Consider the following 17,387-nt stretch of genomic DNA (forward strand, 5'->3'; position numbering starts at 1 on the left):
TTAGCAAGACCTATATAAATACAAAACCATTTACCAAGTAGTTTAAGTCTGAGAAAGTTGAGAAATAGGGCCAAGAACTGAATTTTATAATCAATAATGAACATTTTTCCTTACATTTGTGGTATGGCAGTAAAATCTATGCTCTAGGTTTTACCTTTATCCCCCCAGCATCTAACAAAAGCTTAAATAAACTCAAATTAAATCCCTGGGGGACCTATTTTTTAAATATCTTTATCTTCTGGGATCTGTTCTAGGTCTGTTCAAACACATTTTCACTACTTTCAACTGAGTAAAAGTGAAATCAACAGTTTAATATATCAATTGTAGTTTGGACAGACCAGTGGGACCCTGTTTGTGAGCTCTGATCAATATAATGCTCATCCAGCTGCTTTGTTTTTCTCGTTTTTGCTGCAGAACAAAACTGAGACGATAGCTTTGAAGAGGGTGCAGAGTTGACGGACTTCCAGGAAGAGAAGTACATTTATTGTAGTTTAGAAAAAAATAATCTTTCTTAGCTCACTCCTCACACATCAAAAATCTTCATCTCATATTGAAACATATCAAACTGAAGCGGCAGCCATGTCAACCGCCAGGAAACTTAACAGACATAAACGTGATCTTTAAAAGGAAATAACAAAAGATTTTTTGTGTCCATTTTAAATAGCAGCGTCCACTTCACATTTGCCCTCCTCCCGCTTTCTTCTGTTTGGGTTTCTTCTTCTTCTTCTTGGCCGCTTTGCTCTCAGACTGTGTTTTGCTCTTCTTGGCCGGGTCGGGCTGTGAAGCCGCCGCGCCGTCGGCCGGTCGCTTCTGCTTTGCTTTCTTGTCACGTTTCTTTTTGGCTTGTCCTTTCTCTGGCTTGTCTGCGGAGGACGACTTGTCTGCCGTTGCTGCTGCCGCCGCTGCCGTCTCCGAAGTAGACTTTTTACGCTTGCTGCGTTTTTTTGTTTCTGGCAGGAAACCTTTCTTCTTATTGGGAGCCGGCTCTTGGGCCGCGTCCTTGTCAGGCTTCGTCTTCTCAACTTTGGGTTTGCTGCAGAATGAGCATGAACACAAACAAGGTCAACGTGGCGGCTTAAAGAAAAATACATGCCGCAATTATTTATCACACATGTCAGGATATAATCTTTGCATCAAGCTTCATGTCACTGCAGCCAATGGTGCATCTACTAAATACAACACACTTGAAGGAGGTGAATGTTCATGCAGTGACTTATTTTTACATAATATATTTTTAATTAATTGACATTATTTAGTAAAAATCTGTTCTTTTTTTTAACAGTTAAGAGTATTTTTTTGTATTTTTTTTATTGGATTTCTAAACAATTCAGTTGACCGGAAAATAAAATAGTTATTTATGAATTAAATCTTCAAAAACTGAAATAGACTGAATATCTATTAAGAAAACTACCTTCTACTACTACTAGCTAAAGTATGTGAGGGGCTAGCTGTGACAAGGAGTAAATAATAATCCAAATAGTGCACAATATGTATTGTGCTAAAGCTGCCGCATACAAGAGCTGATGTACAAGATGCACTTTGTAGTTGAGTTGTATTATTTACTGTATAGCTTTGTTTTTTTATTGGGTGATTTTTTTAAGTGCAACTGGGTTTTTCCTTTATTTGCACGTACACAGACAGGGAGAGTATCACAGTGTCCGGCTGAGACAAAGATTATTACATGTAGCAGTGCATCCTAGTATTCAAAATAAATCAATTCAAAGTCTGACTAAATCGCATTGGGAGGAAAGACGAGGGCGCGTCCTGTCACCATCAGTCCCGATCCTCTGACTCACACGGACAAAACAAGAAAAGAAAACCAGTCACGTATCAGTGATCCACGGCAAGACAAACTGAGAAGTCTGCACAGCGTGACTCCTGCAGGAAATAGGATTTAACTTGACTGTTTTGGAGATCCGTGCATTTTTTGATACGTCAAATTTGCTTTTAAAAGCAATAAATATAAAACTTTCATTTATGCTGTAAAAAATAAAAAAATTCTTTCATTTTCTGTATCTGCTTGTCCCATGGAGGATCGCTGGAGCCTATCCCAGCTGTCATTGGGCGTGAGGTGGGGTACACATACTATCGCAGGGCTAACACAGTGAGACAGACAACCATTCACACTCACACCTACAGCCAATTTAGAATCACCAATGAACCTAACCAGCATGTCTTTGGACGGTGGGAGGAAGCTGGAGGACCTGGAGAGAACCCACGCAGACACAGGGAGAACATGCAAACTCCACAAAGAAAGAAAGGCACCAGATACACAGAAAGTTCATATTTGCACACTGCTCTCACAGACATGGATCATGAATCATCTGTTTCCTCGTTTAGTTTTCTTTCTGTTTTAAATAAGGTATATTTGAAGACCACCAAAAAGTCCACAGACCTTTGGCCTGAGCTTCCCCTCTGGGTTTTAATGGTGAAGAAAAAGAGCAGCGAGCATGTATCGTCACGCTCATACAAGTTAAAATGAGTCACCCACGGAGCCACAATAATGCAAGAAGATAATCAGATTTCTCCCACTAATCGGGTTTACGCACGATGATCTCCTCTACAGCTTTTAATTTCAGAGACGCGGAAACAGGCGATAACTCACGTCACTCCAAAGTGCTTCATCACAGCCCAGTAGGTGTCCTCCATCTTGCCGGTCTTCTTGAACGTGATGGTGTCGGTCAGGGACTGCAGGACCGTCTGAAGAGGATCCAGATCCACAGAGAGCTTCTACACAGAGCAGGAGTTAAGAGTCTGGACCGAATATCCACATCAGCTGCACCCCCCTCCACTCAGAGATGACTCACCTGCTGGCGGATGTGTTTGACCAGGAACTGACACAGCTCCAGGACTTTCAGCACCTTCTCCTTGGCTACCTTGCTCTCGGCTGGACCAACTTGCTGGAGACTCTGAGAGGAGAAGAAGCCGGGGTTAGACTTCTACCCATCCTGCCGTTATCATCCATCTATGACATACTTTGACTGAAGGCTTAAAGCCTGGATGAGTCACTTTAGAGCCATGTGCATGATGTTTGTTGGGATAACGGTATTCATCCCACTTGTAAATAGCATTTTAATCGGTTTTCAAACCCTAAACAAATTGATATAGAAGATTTAAAGACATTTCCAGTCTTTATTAATGCTATATTGTCAGTTCTTATTCAGCAGCCTCTACATATGGAGGCCCACATGGAGGGATTACAGTCACTCGGACTGAGAAATTAAGATTTTACATCTTAAGACAACAAAAGAAACGCTACAGTTAGGTTATGTGGTTTATCCGGTCTGTTCTCATCTAGGAGGATAAAGGCGGGACGAGGGGTGAAGTTATTTGGGGAAGATCTGCAGAAGCGTGCAATTAGCCACCGCCGTCTCTCCAGAGGACACACGGAGGACGGCGAGAGGAGCGGTGGCTCTAATCATCATTTATCACAGCAGAGCGCAGAGCAATCTCATAAACCTTCTCGGAATAATACAATTAAAATGCGAACGAGCCCAAAGCATGCCGGTGCAGGAACGTCTGGACTTACAGTGAAGACATGACGTGCGGCTACATTATACACACAGAAATATGACTTTCAATCTGTTCCACAAGCAGAAGCTCATTGAATTTAAATTGGGAAGAGGACAAGCAGAGGATTGGAAAAGGAGAAAAATCGGATCAGTGTGTCCCTACCAACTACAGTGATTGTAATACTCTGGTGTCCAATAGTAGGGGAATTAAGTCTTCCTTCACATCTGAATAAAACCACTTCCTGGCCATCTGGAAGCAGTATAGCTACAAAGACCAGCTCCAAATGTGGTGGGATCAGATCTCTTAAATGCGTCCTGGATGTGTTCACACCTGCACTTAAAGCTGGTCACTTCCTCCCCTGAATAGATGTTAATATAAGGCCTAAATAAGGAAAGGTGAGTGTATACAAGTTGTATCCAAACACGATGCAGAGGTGTCCTCCTTTCTGGTAAAATTCAGATCTGTGTTGACTTACCGCTGCCAGCTGCTCCGAGACCTTCTCGCAGAGCTCCGTCCACTGAGGACCGCTCAGCAGCTGCTGAACCTCCCTGCTCTGCATCGCCCGCAACACCAACACACACGCCTGACCCTGAACACACACAAACACACACACACAAAAATATTAAATCAATGAGCAGGAAGTCTAATGAGATGATGTGTGTTAAGGCTCATTTAGGGTACAGCGGGACGTAGATAACATAACCTACATACTTAACCTAGGTACGTAACCTATTTACATAACCTACGTACGAAACCTACGTACAAAACCTACATACTTAACCTACGTACGAAACCTACGTACGTAACCTGCGTACGAAACCTACATACTTAACCTACGTACAAAACCTACATACTTAACCTACGTACGAAACCTACGTAAGTAACCTACGTACGAAACCTACGTACTTAACCTACGTATGTAACCTACGTATGTAACCTACGTACGAAACCTACATACTTAACCTACGTACAAAACCTACATACTTAACCTACGTACGAAACCTACGTAAGTAACCTACGTACGAAACCTACGTACTTAACCTACGTATGTAACCTACGTATGTAACCTACGTACGAAACCTACATACTTAACCTACGTACGAAACCTGCGTACGAAACCTGCGTACGTGACCTACGTACGAAACCTACGTACGAAACCAACATACGTAACCTACGTACGTAACTTGTGTACATAACCTACGTACGTAACCTATTTACAAAACCTACGTACGTAACCTACACACTTAACCTACGTACGAAACCTACATACATAACCTACGTATGTAACTTATGTACATAATCTACGTACATAACCTATGCATGTAGCCTACACCGGTGCGAGTCATTTATACTTGTGCCTCGTCAGTCCGGCTCACTCTGTAAAAACGCCACCCAAACACTAGTTGCTGCTGTGTCTTTGACAATCTGGTTAATTTTTGTTTCTAAATCCTGCTTCACTTTCAACAATGGCGACTGAAACTTTTGCCAAAATTTTGCCGAAGATGAGTCGTACAAATGTTTGTATCTCTGAACCTCCTCAGTTAACCTTTCCTCGATGTGTTCCATCTTTATTGATCCAAAACAATCAATTTGAAAATTGCGGAGATGGAGAAGCAGCCAGAAACACTAAAGGGGAAACATGCCAAGCGGACCAATCACAGCTCTTAGTTACACGTAGTTACATTTCTGGGAAGGTGCACGGTCATTACAGATAAAGGATGCAATCTGATTATATTACTTATTCAAAGGGGAACTTCTTAACCCTTTATGGGTCGAGGAACCATATATGGTAACTGAAGATCAAGGAAACATCCTCAGGTCCAATGTAGTCTGCAAGGTCCACCTCTACATGAACACTGAGCATAACTGCTGTATTAGGTACCAGGAAGAAGTAGCCTAATGTTGTCTAATGTGATAATGTTGACAAGAGCCTGAATCAGCACTTATGTTCTAATGGTCCAAAATACATGTTTAAATTAGTTTACAGCTTAAAAGCAAGGAAGCATATATGGTAAATTAATTAATCTTGATTTTCTACTTAAAAATCTGTAAAAGAAGATGGTCGACGTGAACACAGTCGAACGCTCGCCCTCCACCTGCAGTAAAAACTCACTACAACACTAAATGTGCTTTAACCCAAGGCCACCTCGGTCATCCAAGTTATGCTATATCCACAAAATGACCTGGAACAAGAGGAACTGGACTTGTAGAGTTTCTCGTTTCATCAGAAAGTCGCAAAACGTAAGTATCTGGTCGTTAATAGACCTTTATCATGCGAGTTTCTGTTGGCAACACCAACATATGTTCCAATTTAAATCCCAACCCTCCACCAGTCTTTTAGAACTGAAGACTTGAATTAAACATCTTCAAGAAACTCTAAAAGTCCAGTTGTCCTTGTTTCCAGCACCCTTCGGCTTTAGAAGATTTCCGAACCCTTTTAAATACTTATTTATACTTCAGCGAGCTGTTTTCAAAGATTTATACCTCCATTAGGGTAGGAAAGTTGGAGAGCCGCAAGAAAATGGTCATATTATTTATGTGACAGTATAATAAATACTGAATATCATATTGTTTAACACTAGAAGATTCACAAGATCAAATCTCCTGAACTAAATCAGAAACTAATCAGGTTTATTTGGGACATAAACACCAAAAACATGACTGCAATTTACCTGCTGGTGATCTCTGACCCCAGATGTGATGTGCTGCACCGCCGTGTCCAACAGGCTCACACACAAAACCTGGAAATAACACACAAGAGTTTTATAAGACACTGCTGCTGCTGCTTCCGTCTCCATGGTGACCTCCGGCTCAGACGTCTGCACTACTCACGGGGAATCTGGTGAACAAGTCGGTGAACATCTGAGCGGTCAGAGGGCTCTTTCTCCTGCTCATGAAGGAGCACAGGGCGTCTTTGAAGAGCGCGGAGACCCGATCGACGTCCACGTTCCCCATATACCTCAGCTGCACACACACACAAATAAAAACAAAAATCAGGCGAAGCTACTTCAGTTTCAAGAGCCTTGTTTTGTTCGTGCTGTCACAATAAGTGTGTTTTCTATCCACCTGTTTCGGTGCACATTTTTCTACTATCTATAAATATTGCAGCAGTTTTTATGCTCGACTGAATTTAACAACAAAAACACCAGATCTGTTCTGTGCACACAACCTCTCCCGGGAGAACGCCTTCCTGGCATTTCATCAACCTTCCTCCCATTTTCTTTTATCTTTATTTTTCCGAGTTTTCTGTGTAAAGCCCCTTAAAGCAAATTTGCGATTTGAAGACACAAACCGATCAGCCAAAACATTAAAAGTGAACAGCTCTGATGAAGTTGAACATTTTGTCCTCAAAGTTGATGCTAGAAGAAGGAAAAAAAATGGAGAAATAGAAGAATTTGAGCGACTCTGGCAAAAACAAACCGTGTGGACAGACAGTTTCTCTAAAATTGCAGCTCTAGTGAGGTGTTCCTAGTCTGTAGTGGTCAGTACCTAAAAGCGGTTACAATGGGGTCCGAGACCCAACAGACGAGCTACTGTGGCTCAGACTGGTGAAAAACGTGAATACTGGTTCTGCCACAGTGATCACAGTTTGTTTTGTGAGAGGTTGTGCAGCTGCAGAGCCAGTCAGGGTGTCAATGCTGACTCCTGTCCACTGATGAAAGCTCCTGCAATGGACACAACTGGACCACAGGGCAATGGAAGGAGGAGGAGGAGGAGGAGGTCTGGTCTGATGAAATGTGTTTCATGTGGATGGTATGCACTGCTTCAAGGGAAATTACCGTTTTTTTACAACCTGGACCTTATTTCTGGCATAAAATCTGATCGTTTACTCACCCATATAACTTTGGTGTTATTTGAAGTCGTTCGGACAATATTTAGATGTGCGTATATATAGTGGGAGTGAATGGGGCACCGAAACGCAGCCTCTAAATAACGTATTATCTGCCGTGAAACTCGCTCATTTCACCAATATTTTATTATGATATGCTAGTGCTATCCCCTGTTGAGTCCGGAGTTACCTGTTATCATCACCCAGGGTCTGTAGCTTGACCTACTAACCTCTGACCTGGATGATGTCATCTCTGTGCGCCGTGCGCACCCGCGACGGTCGGCTTGTTTACCTGTAATTTGCTACTGCTAGTTTTTTGCAACATGGCTGAATATTTTTCCGATTCTGAGGTTGTGGACACCGGCTTTGTTTACGATGGACGTCCTTACCGTTTTGAGTCAGAGTATACGGATGAGAAGCTCGTTGAAAGGAGGATGCGGAGGCAGAGAGAGGAACAGCTGGACAAAGAACAACAAACCGCTGCATGTCCGCGAATAGACAACAGGTAACTCCGGACTCAACGGGGAATAGCACACACTATAATGTGTTATTTAGAGGCTGCGTTTCGGTGCCCCAGTCACTCCCGCTATATGGATATACACGGATCTAAATATCGTCTGAACGACTCCAAATGACACCAAAGTTACATGGGTGAGTAAACGATCGTAATTTATGCCAGAAATAAGGTCCAGGTTGTAAAAAACGGTAGTTCCCCTTTAAGTAGGGAACACATGGTGTGTGAACACATCACGATTGCAATAACACCTGTGTGCTGTTGCCATGGTGATGTGCTTGGTCTGCAACAACGCCGAGGTGGTGGTGGGTGTCACGTGAATGCCGTCATCGGTGCTGTTCACTTCACCGGTTGGTGGTTTTAATGTTGTGGCTGACCGGTTTTAGCATTAACACAACTTCTCATTTATATTTTGGTGTGGAGGCAGAAATCTCACATTAAGTTAATCGAGTCTCACATTAAACCTGGACTAATGAAGTCAGACTGATTAGGCTAAATCATTAGCGCTCACTGAGATAACGAACGTCATGTAGAGGTCAGTCTTCACGTAGAGGATTTATATGACAATAGAGAAAATGTAAATTCTTTCGTTTAAGAAGCTGCAGTTACATATTTTTTGGCAACTTTGCTTAAAAACTGATGAGCAACTTGTATGAAGACAATCTTGCTTTTTTAAAAAAGGGGGCCACGTTATTGAGGACATTTCCTGACCCAGTAGAAATACAAGAACAGGCTTTTAAAATGTATCTGGTGCAAACACAAAAATTATTAAGAGATTAAAATATAACAATAACTTGCATACCGTATAAATATTTAAGTATTATTTGTCTACAGAGCAGCCTTGTGATCTAAAAGAAAGAAAGTCTGCAGAAGTAGGGCTTGTTTTGGTAAAAATGGAGTAACAACAAATCGTCACTTTAGGTTATTATGGGATTGATTTCCCGGCGTCTTGTCTAGTGAATGAAATCAACGTGTGTCTGTGTGAACGTACGTCGCTCGCTGCAGCCGTCTGCTCCTCTTTGGTCTCAGTAGGTGGAGACCCTCGCAGAACTTTCACCACATACAGAGACGCACTGGAAAAAAACAAGACAACATTAGAAAAATGCAAAACTAACACACAGGTTTTAGTACAAATCATGTTTCCTGTCTGTTTCAACATCCTGACACGGGATCCATGAGGATTTATTTACTGTCACACTGCTTTTTTCTACTAATCTCTCTTATCAAACTCTAACGTTGTGTACCTGAAGTAGTAGAGGCAGACGGAGGAGTCGGACAGTTTCTGGGTTTTAGTCATCAGCTTGTCCAGCAGGTCATGGAGCTCCCCCTGTCTGTCACCAGCGGTCCTGCAGTAAACTTTGGATCTGCACAGCTGGTTCCTGAAATAATAATAAAAAAAGAGACGGGAACTTGATTAGAATTTATCAATATGCACGTCATTGTGAATTCTGCCCATCGACCCAATTCTTTGTCTAATTCCTGATCAGTTTTCTGAACACAATCTCCTCCTGACTCAAACATACACTGCCTGGTCAAAAAAACAGTCTCCACCTGGATTTAACTAAGCAAATAGCCTCCCATTGGATAATTACTGGTGTCCAAAAACATAATGACTCAGACCATGGCACAATAAAATGAAACACAAAGGACGGATGTTGTGAGAGGACAGATGAGATTTGTACCTGAAGATGTCTGCAGCCCGACGGAGGAAGTCCTGCTCCTGTTGTTCACTGGTGGAGCTCATTCCTCTCTCGATGAGGGTGAGCAGAGGCTCCACCAAACCGAGCACGAGAGGGCTGCCGGCCTGCCGAGCCACGAACACTTCCACCAGGTCCAACACCTAAAGAAAAAGGTTATAGTGGGGTTATTACTTTTAGTTTTGATTTGAGTTAAGCCAGGCTACAGGCTACACCACACCCAAACAGACGTTGAGCTACCTTGATCTTAAAGTCTCGGACCAGCGTCCTCTCTTTCTGTAGCTTCGTCTTCTCGTCCTTCTTGGCCTGGGTCTTCTTCTTCTGCTCGGAGAACAGCGCCGCCAGACTCTTGTCCAGCTTCATCATGGCGTCGTCATCCAGATCTTCGTCGCTGCTGGCGTCCTGCTCTGTGGCCTGAATGTGAAGCAGAAGAGCTTTAATGTTAACACCGCTGTTAGTTAAGTGTAGGGATAATCGGATCGGGATCAGGCTTCAGCTAAGCCTGATCTTTTGTAGTTATTTGTTTGAGGTCTGCCATAAAGACAGGTTTTCTGGAGCCAAGGTACGAGCTACCCTCTCCACACTACATTAACTTTGACGTATTTATTGGACTGAATCTACAGGGGAGGAACTTTAGGATATTTAACATCAGATCAGACGATATTAACTTGATCGGGACATCCCTAGTAGCATGTGCTGTGACCTGACATCATCTTCAGCTCTTCCACATAAGAAACAAGGACATGATTCCATCATTCAAGAGGTTTTACAGTTCGGTTCAGAGGCTTCTCAGTTTTTAAAAAGCTTGAAAACTCACCAGAGCGTTCTGCTTCTGGAGAACCTTCATCAGCTCCAACCGGAAACTTTGGTCGACTTGTTGCCCTTCCATCTCCTCCTCCTCCTCCTCCTCTTCCTCCTCCTCGTCATCTTCATCATCTTCTTCCTCGTCATCTTCCTCTTCCATCGCTTCGTCTTCCTCATCCTCATCTGATTCGTCAGACTTGTCCTCCTGTCGGGACACGTAACCACCATCAACAAGCGCTCACATGTAGATAAAAGAGGAATCTTAAGGGTGGACTTCACAAACCTCCATCTCTTCTTCATCGTCATCATCATCCTTTAGTTTTGTGTCATCAGTGACGACCACAGCGTCCTCATCGTCCTTCTCTGGGTCCAAAACCTGCAACAGAGCGTCATCATTACAACTGATCCTCTTCTCTGTTTTTTTTGATGCTCTGTAAACTCACCATCTAGATATGATCTAAGTATATTTATAAAAACTGCTGAAACCCATTTAAAGACCAGAATCCTCTCTTGAGCTCCGCTGTTGCGCAAAAACGATTAAAAATTTAAGAATACAAACAGCCTGCCGTAGTTTATTTTGAGTCAGTCCCACGTGCGTCATCCTGCTGTTGTAAATGTTCACTAGAACGTCAGATGAATATAGTCCTCAACAAACAAACTCTTTTTTTTTTCTACTCCTATTTAAGTAACTTCTGCTAAAAGCTAACAGGATCTGTGAGAATTCTGATATCTAATTTAGTGTATTATCAGACAGATCAGCACAATAACAAAATTATTTACCAGCAAAATCTTTGTTTCTAAAATACTATCACAGATCTACTCTTTACTCCTTCGTCCGTTTCTACAGTCCGGATAACGGCCGATCCCGTCCCCGTGTTACTCACGTCTAAGATGGCGGTGAGGGCGGCCGCGTTAACGTGGGGGCAGATGGAGGAGAAGACCGTCTTGCAGACCTGCCTGATGTGTCGGCTCTGCTGGGACAGCAGGGACAACAGGATGTCCACCATCACCTCCACCCACTCGGGCTCCTCGGGCTGCTCCGTGGCTGCATCGGGGAAACATTAAACATGATCACAGTTGCCTATTTACACGCGACCGTCCTATTAGCTTTTGGTCTCAACCAATTTGAGGTGAATTACACCGATATCAGCCACAACATTATGATTCCTAATATTGTGTAGGTTTCCCTTGGGCCTCCAAAACAGTTGTGACTCATCAGAGAATGGACACGGGCCTTCTGAGGGTGTCCTGTGGTGTCTGTGGGAGGGGCCTCTGTGGATCATCCCACAGATACTTGATCAGTTTGGGATCTAGTGAATTTGGAGGCCAGGTCAACACCTTGTGCTGTTCTTCATGTTTGTTGAGTTGTTCTTAAACCTTTTTTGTGTCTGTGATTGTCACAAGATGGTCAATGTTATTTACTTCTCCTGTCTGTGGTCATAATGTTGTGGCTGATCGGTGTAGTTAAAGGACATTTTGTGCCTGCCTCACCTTTTTTCTTTTTCTTCTTGGCCTTCTTCTCCTGAGCTTTGTCCACACAGCTCTGCAGGTCTTTCATGATGTCCAGCAGCTCTTCAGGGGCCTTTTTAGTAAAACAACACACATTTAGTTGTAGTTTGTTGACTACAATTTAAACTACCCTGCAACATCAAGGCTAAAATAATCCAATAACAAGAGTGAGATACCTTGAACAGATGCAAGCCGACCAACAGGAAGAGCTGCTGGAACGCGCTGCTCTCTGCCGTCGGGCCTTTCTTCGCTTTCTTCCTCAGGTTTGCCACCGACTCCAGCATGCTGGACGACAACAACAACAACAAGCCAAATGAATCAACTCTGCATTAAACGCAGGTGCAGTCCAGAAACGTGGACACACTTTGAGGAGATCCCTACCTGTCCCAGGCCTGTTTCTGCTCAGGACTGAAGGGCCGGCTGCTCTGGACGTATTTTGGCTGGCTGAGCAGGACCTGCGCGTACTGGACCAGGTGGTAGATCCACATGGTGCCGTCGGCCGTCACACCGAGAACCCGCTTCTGGTTGACAGCTGCGCCTTCAGCCGAGTCGTCGGGCTGCGGCATGTGGTGCAAGGACATGAGGAGTCTGGATGGAGGACAGAGAGAAATCAGACGCACGGCAGAGCTCAAACTGAAGAAATAAATAAATGAATCCCACTGGCTTTAACAGAGCCTCGTAGGATTTTGACCTCTCACCCGAAGAAAGTATTGACAAGCACTCCTCTGGTTTTATCATCCAGGGGGACTGAAAGCGTCTCCTTCGTCTCCGCGATGTCGGGTGAGGATTTCTTGGTGCTGAAGAAAGCGTGGAAAAAGACAAACCTGGAAGAGAAGCAGCACAACACCGGTTCACAGCCGTCTCCTCATCAAACAATAAGACAAAGCTCAACTGGAGGCGAGTCTCACCTGGACACGTCCATCATGAGATCCTCCTGCTTCTTCACATAGTGGTTGTCGATGATGGAGGCGAGCCGAGCAGCAATCCACTTCCTCAGCCGGAATACGTTCTCTTTCCTGACGAAGGAAAATCAACAGTTACGCTCACGCACCGTCACCGGATCATTAAAAAAACAAGATTCAACTACACAAACGCAGCGACTCACTGCTCTCCTCCGCCCTGAGCGTCTTTCTGCTTGCGAGTCTCCAACAGCCCGTCCATCTGAGGGCGCAGGAACGCGTTCTTCAGCCACCCCACGTAGCTCTGCAGAGCGGCGGGCTGAAGGTGCTGCACCACACGCCACACCGACGGCACCACGGGGTAGCCCAGGTCCGTCAGCGAGGAGAAGGCCACCATCACTGCCAGCTGTTTGTCCGAGTCCCGACAGCCTGCCATGAAGTCGGAGACATAGGTGTCCATCTCTGGGGCCAGCTTGAAGCGGTCCGGTTTCTGGGAGAGAGTCATTAATTAGATTTCTACTGCTGAGGGACACTTTTTACTGTCGTATAAGATAGACGGGTGGCAAATTTAATCAAATGGATTAACCTCGACAAACCAATATAGATTTACCTCTTATAAATAAACAATAATTAATGTTTTTACTATATAATAAACACTTTCCAAATGAGTTATAACTGACTGCTACTAACAGAGTCAACATGTGAGTAGATCATCTTCTTCAGAGAGCAGGGACACTGACCTGAGCCGACACCACGTGCATCCCATACTGCATCATCACCTCTCCGGACAACACCTCCTTCAGCTGGGACAGCGACAGCAGAGGCAGGGCGCTGCCCAGCAGACGGAAGCTCAGGTAACTGGACACAGACGGAGGATCTTAATTAACTGGGGGTAGCAGTTATAATATAAAGACAAATTAAAGGAAATTGGGGAATAAATGCTGCAGGTCGTTCTATAAAAGGCACTTTGGAGGGAAAATGTTGGACAGTTTATTTCCACCTGTAAAACCTGCGTGGATGTTTTGAATCTGGCCACTAGGAGGCAGCACAACAAGATGTAAACACAACACTGACTCAATTTTACTTGATAAAACCAATGAAACAGAAAAAATCAATGCAATTATTATAAATTACTCTTACTAGAAATAGGTCTCAAGTCAACTATAATAATTTTTTGTTCTATAAAACTGTCTTTATTACAATCACTCTATAAAAGGACTCACTGAGCCGGCCCGGCCTGCTCCTTTAACATGCCCTCGATAATGGCTTTATTCCAGAAGAGCTGGAAGCTGCCTTCCTTCAGAGAGAGCTTCAGAAGGTCCAGGGCCACCGCTGGAAGGACGCGCTCCTTCTTCACGGAGAAGTTCGCCATCTTCAACACCTCCGTCAACCTGCCAGACGTCACACAGAAGCCATCGATCAGCAGATGCACGAGGAGAAACGGGGCGAAGGCACAATCCAAAGAAAGGCCGGTGAAAATCTAAACTGAGCCGATCTCTGAGCTCTTACTTGGGGATGTTGTCGGCATTGATGATGGTGGAGGAGCCCAGCAGCTTCTTGAGTTTCTTGGGTTTGAGCGTCTGTGGGAAACGTTGCAGCGCCACCAGCAGCAGCTGCAGCTGCTCTGGAGTCCTGAAGGCCGAGGCCAGGTCAGTCTGCAGAGAGCTCAGGAGGACCTCCTCAAACACCTCCTCTGGGATCTGACCAAAAAGGACGACATCGTGCACATTAGTTTTAAGCCTCCTTATATGTGTTATAGTCACAGAGATGTGTTATTAGAGGTGTAACTGGGCGGCAGTCGTTACCTCAGAGAGGATGTCCATCATGGTCTTGGTGGGCAGGTCCTTCAGGTGCTGTCTGTGCTGGCTGAGGTTCTGGAGCAGCTGGACACATCCCAACACCACCTGAGGCTCCTACAGAGACATGAGACAGAGCTCAGAGACCAAATAAATAAAACTTTATGTTCATTTGCTGGACAATCATGCATCCTGGAAGATCTGGAGAGTAACTTTTGTGTTTTGTCCTTGCTATATGCATCGCTGCTTAAAAGTTTTTGCGCCCCATCTGAATTTTCTACATTTCTGCATTTTCCTGACTAAAGAACTGCACATTTCTCTTTGTCTCCTCTCTTTCCAGGTCTTCACGGGGCAGCAAACAAACGGGGCATCCTTTTAAAAGCTGATGAGCGGCGGTGGGACTACTTACTTTAGAGAGGCGGCCGGACTGGTGGAGGGCGAGGACGCCAAATAAGTTCCCAAACATAGCATTTCTGGCAAGTTTCTGAAAAAACAAAACAAGAGCTTGATGTTCAAAAATCTCATTCGTAAAGATTTCGGTGCTAAAAGGCGCCGACAAAACCAAAGCTCACCTTTTTCACCGACTGCAGGTTGTGCTTTTCTTTAATCCTGTCGAGTATAGTCTGCAGAGAGACGTCTTCAAAGGCACTCAAGACCTGAAAAACAAAAACCCATCATCAAACTCTTCAGCCAACACATGTTCATTGTTTACTCCTTGAATCAGTTATTTAAGAGCACTTTATTTACACCTACGGTACGACAGCTTCTGTTAACTGTAGGGTCATTTTGGAGTTATTTAACCTAGCCCACTGACTAAAATAATAAAACTACAGTTGAATCAACAGCTCTCTGTGATTTTAAATGAATCCTCAATATCATAACTTTCATAAAGCTGAGATTTAGATCAGGACTGTTATATTAAAACGCATTTGTTTTCACTAGTGTACCTACTGAACCGGCAAATGAGTGCATGACATGTGACCTTTACAAGGAAACCTAGTCCGTCCGTCCCCTCACCTGTCCCAGAGCCAGACTGAATCCAGGTCTCGCCGTCTCCCTGGTGTGAGCCAGTCCGTCCACCAGACGTTTAAAGGTGTACTCCAACTCATCTGCCTGCGACACGGCGAAAGAGAGAGATCAGGATGTCAGGATACACAGCTTTACCTTCGCTCACACCTAGTACACAACTTATACACTGAATACAGCATGTCCTAAAAGTAGGACACATAAACTTCTAATATTTTTATGTGTGAAATCGCTGTGATTTGATATTTTTACTTAATCCGCTGCTTAAAAGTTCTGTCAACATGTGTATTGATCAGTAATAACACCAGTGCTTGTGAACTTCTTGAGGGTTGTTTTGTTTCTTAATAAAACAGAATAATTAGGACATTTATTAGCAAGAGGCTTCCCCCCCAAAAAAATACTTTGACTATATGACTAAAATGTTTGTCCTAATACTGAAAAACCTCTTGAGTACATCTACAGGACCATGCTGGGTTTACACTCCTACTGACAGCCTCACCTTGTTTTCTGTTTTCAGGTACTTAATGAGGTTTTCTATCGCATTCAGTCGGACCTCCTGGTCCGGTTTGGCCAAGTCCCAGAAGAAGTCGAGGAAGACCCGGTTCTGCTGGAGGACGCCCGTCGGCCGGAGCGGCTCCGCTGCTTTCATTGAGACCTCCACCATCTCTACGGACATCTCATCTAACAGCCACAGTCCATGCTGCCGCTACAGGAGGAAAACGTGCCTCACGCACAGAGGAATTACTTCCGGGTCACTTCCGCCTTCTGTTTTTTTTTTTTTTTTTTGTAACTCACGAAAAACTTTATTGAACTATGCAAAACAATGGGATTAGATACTACTACTGCTAATAATAATAATAATAATGTGTATATGATACATATTTTAACGTCTCTATTTCTTGTACACTTGTCCATACGCTAATTTGTACATTTTTGCTTATACTATTTTTATTTTATTTTACTAGATTTGATTTCACTTATTTTTTATTTTATTTCATTTAATCTTTCTTTTTATCTGTGGTTCTTACTAGAGTTTTTTTATGTGCAACTAAGCTACTGTGATCAAGCAATCTCCCTGTGGATGAATAAAGTTTATTTAAGTCTAATAATAATAAAAGAAGAAGAAGAAATTTTATTGAGCAATCCAAAACTAGGGTATGTCAAACATAATAATTAGAAGATGATGATGATAAAAAGGAAGATATAAAAATACAAACACTGTATTAAACTACTTGTCAAATTGAAAGTTTAATCACACAGGTTTCTTCTGGTCTGATTTATTTCACTGGACACATTATTATTATTGATTCATCATAAAATTTCAAGTGTTTCCCAGATTTGTGCAACGCAGTCTCAACCTGACATAAAGTCTGATCAGTCACGGTATTTGACCCGTTACTTGAAAGTCTAATTCCACATTAAAAAAATATATATATTATTTTTCTTGTCAATATTTCCATGTCTACATGAAATGCAGCTGTTCTCAAAAGAAAGATTCAGGGAGCCCCTTTTCCTGTCGTGCCTCTTTCTGGCTAAGCCTCACACTCTTAACCTCTGTAGACATTTTGAATTGAATGTACACTGGCAGGACTTGAATCAACAAGAACCTGAAGGAATTCACCCATGATTACTCTTCTCATTTAAACTCATTTTGTTCTCGTGTGAAATGTTAAAATGTTTTCCAAGAGAAAGGTATTTTAAGAATAGGGAAGTCGCCAAGCAGTCATCTTTCCACCCAGAGATTGTTCATATGACTTCATATGACGTTAAAAACACTACAGAACTGTGGGATGTTTTCAT

The 17,387-nt window shown here is 43.3% G+C and overlaps 1 protein-coding gene across 1 annotated transcript; it reads right to left on the bottom strand.

Moving 5' to 3' along the window:
- Positions 1-440: 440 nt before the first annotated feature.
- Positions 441-16,306, bottom strand: mybbp1a (MYB binding protein (P160) 1a). Its single transcript, XM_084564712.1, has 27 exons — positions 16,087-16,306; positions 15,579-15,674; positions 15,134-15,217; positions 14,971-15,045; positions 14,571-14,678; positions 14,275-14,465; positions 13,989-14,156; positions 13,506-13,623; positions 12,972-13,255; positions 12,775-12,882; positions 12,565-12,690; positions 12,248-12,454; positions 12,043-12,151; positions 11,849-11,939; positions 11,242-11,402; positions 10,641-10,733; positions 10,371-10,562; positions 9,794-9,967; positions 9,539-9,696; positions 9,101-9,235; positions 8,848-8,929; positions 6,346-6,477; positions 6,186-6,254; positions 3,989-4,102; positions 2,808-2,909; positions 2,606-2,730; positions 441-1,033 (listed from the first exon to the last, which is right to left on the bottom strand). Exons 1-27 carry the CDS (start codon positions 16,261-16,263, stop codon positions 676-678), a joined length of 3,837 nt encoding a protein of 1,278 aa, XP_084420838.1. The 5' UTR covers positions 16,264-16,306; the 3' UTR covers positions 441-675.
- Between the last annotated feature and the right edge of the window lie 1,081 nt (positions 16,307-17,387).

This window comes from Chelon labrosus, assembly GCF_963514085.1.
Source record: "Chelon labrosus genome assembly, chromosome: 17".
NCBI lineage: Eukaryota > Metazoa > Chordata > Actinopteri > Mugiliformes > Mugilidae > Chelon > Chelon labrosus.

What these genes read in the sequence shown, in the direction of transcription:
- mybbp1a (XM_084564712.1), bottom strand. Translation starts at nt 16,263, where the DNA reads ATGTCCGTAGAGATGGTGGAGGTCTCAATGAAAGCAGCGGAGCCGCTC. An exon ending in CTCATGATGGACGTGTCCAG is followed by an intron (nt 12,691 to 12,774) that starts GTGAGACTCGCC and finishes CTTCTCTTCCAG; the next exon opens with GTTTGTCTTTTTCCACGCTT. An exon ending in TCGGCTTGCATCTGTTCAAG is followed by an intron (nt 11,940 to 12,042) that starts GTATCTCACTCT and finishes TTTACTAAAAAG; the next exon opens with GCCCCTGAAGAGCTGCTGGA.